Here is a 7,680-nt window from a genome sequence, read left to right as displayed (position 1 = left end):
CTTATCTGGCACTGTGTCTAGCTTTATTTTACAAAATTAGTCTTTACAAAGAACAGCATATCTATCTAGAAGAGATCCACCCATCAATGACCAGCAAAACTGTGTTTGCCTTTCTTTCTGACTGGGGAATTTTAAGCTACATTATTATGGGCTAATGGGGGGAGATGGGGATGAAGGTGAATACTGTTATTTTCATGTTTACAGATGCCTGGAACAAAACGAACTATTCTTTAAAAATAAGACATCCTAAGACTGATAGACAAGGTTTACATTTACTTCCCAATCAGCAAGGGTTGAACTGCAGACCACCAATACCAACATCACTGAAACGAGCAAATAGTAAGTATATGTTAAATGCCAGTCTAATTAAAAAAAAAAAGCCTCTCATGATGAATTAGAAATCATGATGAACTAGAAATCATCCAGTCCTTTATTTTGTTCCATACAAGTGATAAAACGAACATATTAAGAAGAGAAAAAAATATTTTCATATCAACATATTTTTATTGTGTTTCTACTTCTGGACCCCTCCATTCAGAAAGCAGGAACTGACTTTTCATTAAGCTGTGGCTCCTTTCCCTTTAACATAAGCTTAGTTTAAGGAAGGCTTTGTTTATACAATTATCTAATTAACTTTAATCTATACACAGCAATTAAATCATTCAAAGCCTCAATATAGTAGCTAACTTTTTGAAAATGACTTTTTTTACACAATCTACTTTGCAAAGTAAAAAAATGTTTTATGTGTTATTAACAACACCTTCTTTGAAAATTTCTCTATGTAAGTATCAGAACATAGTTATTTCTCTTTTTATTTCCTATTTTGGGGTATGCCTTAGAAAAGTAGAAATTACATATAAACATTGTCAACTATGATATTTCTAAAGTCAAGATGATTCTCTCCCAAGTGTTTAATTTCTGCAATGACTAATTTTTAAAACTCAAAATTGCTACCCATGTAATTTAAAAACTGCACCATGAAATGCCTGTTTATGGTGGCAACATAAAGGCTAAAATCAATGTATAGAACATGAAAATATAAAATGGCACGGCTCCATAAACACAAAAATAGCTGCATTCTGTCTGACTCCAAATGCAGACTTGGACCACCTGTAGATCTGACTGAAGTCTCAAAGCACAGGCAGATGATTAGAACATAAAGGCCTGAAGCAGATGTGCAGGAACGAGGGCAGACTTCGGCCCACGATGCTCAGCAGCTCACAATGCTGACACAGAACACTCAGGTGTTAGCAATGAAGCGTCACAAATGGAAAGGCAGTCCCAATAGTGCACCCTGCTGTACCCCTAAGTTCAAGTCCATCTACCAGAACAAAGTGTTAACATGTCACTTAGGATAACTCAACATCTTTGGTTTTCAAAGAAATATAATACCTTAAAAAATAGAAATACATCAATCTGCTTTAACAAGTCATACTCATGCTAGAAGTTTTACTTAACAGCTGAAGGTCAAGATCCCAATTGTGCAGAACTAGCTTCAGAAAACTTGGGATGTAACATGCTTAGTTCAGCTTAGATATCATCAATGTCTTCATCATCATCTCCAATATCATCAAACTGGATTTCGTCATCATCCCCAGGACCGAATGTGTCCGTCTCATTGATTTTCGCATGCTCTGGAAGTTCTCCATACGCCTTCAGACTTCTCGCTTCATCGGCATTGTACTTCAAGATGACGTCAGCTTTGTTGTCTTGATAATCTCGGAGACCAATCAAGATAATGTCTGAGGTATTTATCCAAACCTTTTTCCTCAGCTTCCCTCTGATGTGGCACAGCCTCCTTACACCGTCGAAACACATGGCCTCCAAGCGTCCGTTCCCCAGCATTTTGATCACCTGTGCATACTCTTGCCCATCTTCTTTGAACACCAACTCTCTTTTTTCAGATTCATTTTCATTTTTACCTCTGCGCCTGTTTTTGCCTCCTTTGCCTTTATTCTTCGGCATGGTGGTAAGGGAAGCACGGGAGTTGGGGTGGGTGAGTGCTGATGCGGGCTGTGACTCCTCTCCAAGGGCTGCTCCTGGGATGGGCAGCAGGAAGTGTCAACAGTGGGAGATCTGAAGCAACTGTGTAGCAGCTGGAGCTTCCTGGTAAACTGTAAGTGTAGAAGATCCCCCAGCAGCAAACAGTGTTCCAGAGTCCTGGGTTCTGCTAGCTGCCAGAACAAGAATAGTGTTACTAAGAGTTCCGTGTAAATACTAAGTCACCATGGAGAACAGGCCGGGCCGACTCTGGCTTACACTGTGTTGTCTGGAATACTAACTTCTAACCTCTGCCTGGCCACGGCCTGCTCTAATGAAGCAGCAGCCTTGACCTGAGCTACTCCATTTTCAAAGTGCCAAGAAATAATGGCTCCATATCTTGTTTACAAAAGTAAACACCATCACTGCTAGCACATCAGGAGACACAAACTGGTATTTTGTGCCAATAATGAAACCTATCGGAATACAAGACACATGAGCTTACCAAGCATATAGATGGAACCCCCCTTACCTGGGACTGTACCAGAAGGAGCACCCCGAAGCCAAATGTAGCAGCATGCTGACTAATGCCCTGGTCACCTGTCACAAGTTCATCCAGGAATACTGGCAGAGCACACAGCAAAGGACCCCAGCTCCAGTACAGCTTCTCCTAGCTGACACTTGGCCTCTCCAAACTGCCTCTCCAATGGCCTGTTGGATGGAGGTCTGGTGCCCTGCAGGCCTGCCCCTGCTCTGCAGTAGGTCTTTGCCTTTACGACAGCCCTTCTACAATCTGAACACAGGCAGGCAGCCTGTGTGACCCTTTTTAATGAAGATTCTGCAACCTACTCATATACAGGAGGTGTAATGTGTGATCTGGAAGTTAATACTAGTAATTAAGGTTGGAATAAAAGAACCTATAACTGTCAGTGATCAGCTATCGAGCAAATCTGGATTTCTTACATCAAATAAAACTAATGTGAGTTTATGAATTTACTGTATTCAATAAATTCTGACAAAATACAAGATACCCTTGACAGAAAGATTGTTTCTAAAAAAATTCAAATACCTACCATACTTTAGATAATTTATGCTTGTTTCAAATTTGAATTACTTGTGTGTGTAGAGGTGACACATGTACATACAAACATGTTCATGTGGAGGCCAGAGGTCACCACTGGGTATCTTCCTCAATCACTCTCCATCTTGTTTTTGAGGCAGGGTCTCTCACTGAACCCAAAGTTCACGGATTCAGCTAGAACAGGTGTTCAGCAAGTCCCAGGGATCCTCTTCCTGTCTCTGCTCCCCAGGGCTAGGCATGCTAATAGAGTAAACCCAGAGTGCTGGCATCAAGCTCAAGTCCTTATGCTTGCGCAGCAAGTACATTACCAACTGACCCATCTCCCCAGCCTCCTATTTTTCAGTTCTTTAGAGGACTTTAGATATAATACCTTTGTTTTTGTTGTTTTTTGAGCCTGGGCCTTGCTATGTAGCCAAGGCTTGCCTGGAACTTGTGATCCGCCTGCCTCAATCTCTTTAATACTAGTTTATAGGTATGAGTGTTCAAGAGTCATTTTATTCTCCACACTGACTTCAAACAGATCTAACACCACTTATCACAAAATTATCTGAAACATAATCCTTCCAGTGAATTGCAATGGTATTCCTTTTTCAGTCGGTTTCTTGACTAATTTGTCCCCATGACAGACTATTTGAATGGAAGCTTTGTGGTATATTTTGGAATGTGTAGTCTGTGTCCTTAGGACCATTTTTTTCTTCTGTGAGATTGATTTGGCTACTTTAGAATTCTGCATCACTATAAGCATTTTAAAATCAGCTTGCCAATTTCCACACAAAAAAAAAACCCTACTAGAATATTGACTGGAATTATATACCATCCACAGACCAATAAGATAGAATTAACATGAGTCTAAATGTCTTAAAACATCTCATTACTCCCTTTATGTACATATATATTTTAAATTTCTCATCAACTCTTTTTTCAGAATTTATTTCTAGATTTTTATTTCCCAAATTACCATTTAAATATTTGAGTATTCTGATATTTACATAGAGACGTCCAGTGCTTTCACTAAACTCAAAATTCCTATCAGTAGTGGGTCTTTTGGGGGAAAAAGAGGCAAAGAGTTTGGGTTTTACAAATAAACATCTACAGATAATAATTTCCTCACTGGTTTTTCAAGCTCTGTATTTCTTCTTGCCAATGATATGCTAATGAATTTTCTGCCACTTGTTTTTAATATCAAACAAGTTTTTCTGCTTTCTTTTTATGGTTTACAACTGCTGAAAAACCAACTGTATATTAGCAATTCCTAGTAATTTATTAAGTCTTACTTTATGGCCTAGTACATTTTTGCAAACACCACATTTGTTTTGTTACTAGATTAATTTAGCTGCTCATTTAAGGTACATACCACAATGTATAAAATAGCCTATGAGCATACTTTCTTAGAATTAGGTTATCAATAGGCTATTGCACTTTTCAGCAATCCAACTGCTTTATGGAGATGGAACACGTGAGACTAGTGAAATCTGGGGGTGATGCACGGCACCTTCCTTTGGTATTAAGTACACCTCCATTCTGTGATTCAGTGTCCCACTCCTTCATCTAAGTGTCCTTACATTACCATAAGCAACCACATGGACGAGAGGGTTAAGTGGTGCTCAATCCTTACCACCCCACAGCCAGATCCTAAGCACAGTGCTCAGCCACACTGTCCTGCAACTACAGGCAATAAAACACATTTATAGCCATGGCTGCTCATGAAGTCTGGCTATTTCATGTCTCCTTTCTCTACTCATGTTCTTTCCCTAGGGTGCATCAGAATAACTCACATGACGATATATTGTAAAAAGCATTATCACTGTGGCGATCAAGTTCCACAGCTACTTGATTTCTTAATACCTTGTCATTCCAGGTCATCAGTAAGGACAGTTGAGCAACAGTGCCCATTCCTCCCTGTATTCCTCAAACATTACACAACACAATCTAGGGTCTGTTGCTGTTTCAAAGATTTAGCCTTGATTTCTGGGACTAGTCACAGTATCACAACACTGTGCCAATCGGGGGTGCACTGGGGGAAAAGATGGTGCAGTCAAGTTGGGTAACTGAAGAGACAGAGTACTTATAAACATGCAATAGCAAACCACACCATAAAGAACAGTGCAATGCCCAGTCAGACAGTGGTGGTGCATGCCTTTAATCCCAGCACTCGTGATGCAGAGACAAGCGGATCTCTGAGTTTGATGCCAACCTAGTCTACAGAGCAAGTTCAAGGACAGCCAAGGCTACACAGAGAAACCCTTTCTTGAACACCCCCACCCCACATACACACAAAAGAACAGTGCAGTTCTCTAGGGCTATAAGCAATAGTTTTGTATTTCATGAAAGAGGGAACAGTAAGGTTAAGATATTTGGTCAAGAAATTCTGACACCCTAGCTGACACTTGTTTCTTGGCACAACTGCCTGTAGCTATGAGGCTTCAATTCCAGCCTCTCAATTCTGGGCTCTCTGTGGATTTGTAAGTCTATCCTAATGCCAGTAATAAATGCTGGGTAAATTTCTGCAGTAAGTTTAAAAATTATGAGGTGGCCTGCAGTAGTGGCACACACCTTTGATCCCAGCACTCAGGAAGCAGAGTCAGGCAGATCTCTGTGAGTTCGAGGCCAGCCTAGTCTACAGAGTGAGATCCAGGAAAGGCGCAAAGCTACAGAGAAACCCTGTCTTGAAAAAACAAAAACAAAAAACCCCACCCTTTTCATAAGTACACAATATATAGGTCTCTAGGGCCCACAAATAAGGTTATGTCTAACATTATTTACATTACTTTTTGTGACATTAACAAAATTTCTTAGTATCACATTGTTGGAAAATGACTACTGTAACACAAATGTTAAAATGGCCTTATTAATAAAAAACTCGGAGCCAGAATATTAGAGTAAAGGCTGAAAGATCAGAGAGACAAAGGAACAAGCCATAGCCACCACCTCTTACCTCACCAATTCCTCAGCCTGAAAAACCTCTAGTCCTGTCTCCTCATGCCTTATATACCTTTCTCTGCCCAGCCATCACTTCCTGGGATTAAAGGCGTGTATGCTTCCTAAGCAGAGACATGAGATCTCAAGTGCTGGGATTAAAGGTGTGTGCCACCACTGCCTGGCATCTATGTTTGATCTAGTGGCTTGTTCTGTTCTCTGTTCTTCAGGCAGTTTATTAGGGAACACAATATATCACCACAGACTACAATGGAAATCCAACTTTGGTATGTTATGTTAATTTCCCAATTTTTTTTCACAGTATCATGCTATCTTTAATAAAAACGTTTTGATGATATAGTATTTTCTTATATATTCTCTTCACTTAACAAAAGCTGTGTACATTAGGAATGTAAACTTACGGTCTCTGACCTGCTGTCATAGCACCCTGTACATTGTTCCTATTATCACATGCATGGATATCTGCCTGATATAATGAGAGCTTACACTCTTAACTTGACTCTAGAAGCAGTTAGTGGTTTTTACCCACTACCTAATCACTCTTCATCTTCCCTTTTGTTAGTCTAGTGTCTTTAGCAAGTTCTGCTCAAATGTTTCAGCTGTGTTACTTCCGTAAACCTCAGAAACCAGACAATGCAGCGTCTGTGCCAGTAGAGAAATCTGAAGAGCGAACAGCACCACCTGGTGGTCACAGGCTGTTAGGGCGATGAGGTTTTCTGAAAAGAAAGGCCCGTCCTTCAATTTCCATTGGTGGATTTAAAATACTGGCCCAAAACACAAGGCTTGTAACCCCAAATCTTAATTAACTCTGCCGTGCTGAGGATCTTCTGCAGGGAGGTGAACAACATGGTCTACTATACTTTCTAATGTGTTAACCATCCAGTAACTGACTGGATTCCCGGACTCTTGTTTCTTCCAGAGCTTCCATTTCAGGCATTGGTTGGTGGCTTCCTTGAGACAATCATGACCTGTGTGACAAAGCAATGTCGGGTTTCCTCGTGGCTTTGTCCTCTATTCAGTATCAGGCTGTCACACTCTCATATCACATTTTTAATTTCAAATATATTGTAGGAAATTACAGGCTGTAGAAGCACTCAGATTTAGGAATTCAGTCTCCAAGCGTCTGTCCCATGTGTGTGCGTGTGTGACTTTCTAGCTCTTACCAGAAATTATGAAAAAGGGCTGGGTTGATGGCCCAGTTGGTAAAGTGCATGCTGCACACGCATGAGGACCTAAGTTCAGATCTGCAGAACCCATCAAAAAGCCAAAGGGTGACCTGTGCCTAATCCCAGAGCTAGGGAGACAGGCAGGAAGACTACTGGGGCCTGCTAACCAGCCTATCTAGCCCAGTCTGTGAGATCCTGGATAACATGTTTCCAAAAACCCGAGTGGACAGCAATAGAAGGAGGCACCGGATATCAACTGTTGTGCTCCATTTCTGCATAAGTGATAAATATTGGGTCCATTTGACATTCTCTTAAGTATGAGATACTTGACAAGTTTTCACTAAAGAACAATCCACTAAACTCATGAAATATGTTCATGTCTTTTATACCTTGTAACAAATAACCACAAACTCAGTGACTTAAAAATAATCTAAACTTATTTTCTGACCGCCGAAATAAAAGCATTGGCTCACTCTGTCTGGAGGATGACTATGGACAAGTTTTGGTATTCCCCGG

The 7,680-nt window shown here is 40.5% G+C and overlaps 1 protein-coding gene across 1 annotated transcript; it reads right to left on the bottom strand.

The window, feature by feature from the left end:
* Positions 1-409: 409 nt before the first annotated feature.
* Positions 410-2,097, bottom strand: LOC118595039 (eukaryotic translation initiation factor 1A). The gene has a single exon (XM_036205307.1). It carries the CDS (start codon positions 1,963-1,965, stop codon positions 1,531-1,533), a length of 435 nt encoding a protein of 144 aa, XP_036061200.1. The 5' UTR covers positions 1,966-2,097; the 3' UTR covers positions 410-1,530.
* Positions 2,098-7,680: the final 5,583 nt, after the last annotated feature.

Source organism: Onychomys torridus, chromosome 13 (assembly GCF_903995425.1).
Source record: "Onychomys torridus chromosome 13, mOncTor1.1, whole genome shotgun sequence".
Lineage (NCBI taxonomy): Eukaryota > Metazoa > Chordata > Mammalia > Rodentia > Cricetidae > Onychomys > Onychomys torridus.
This window is presented reverse-complemented; position numbering and strand designations above follow the sequence as displayed.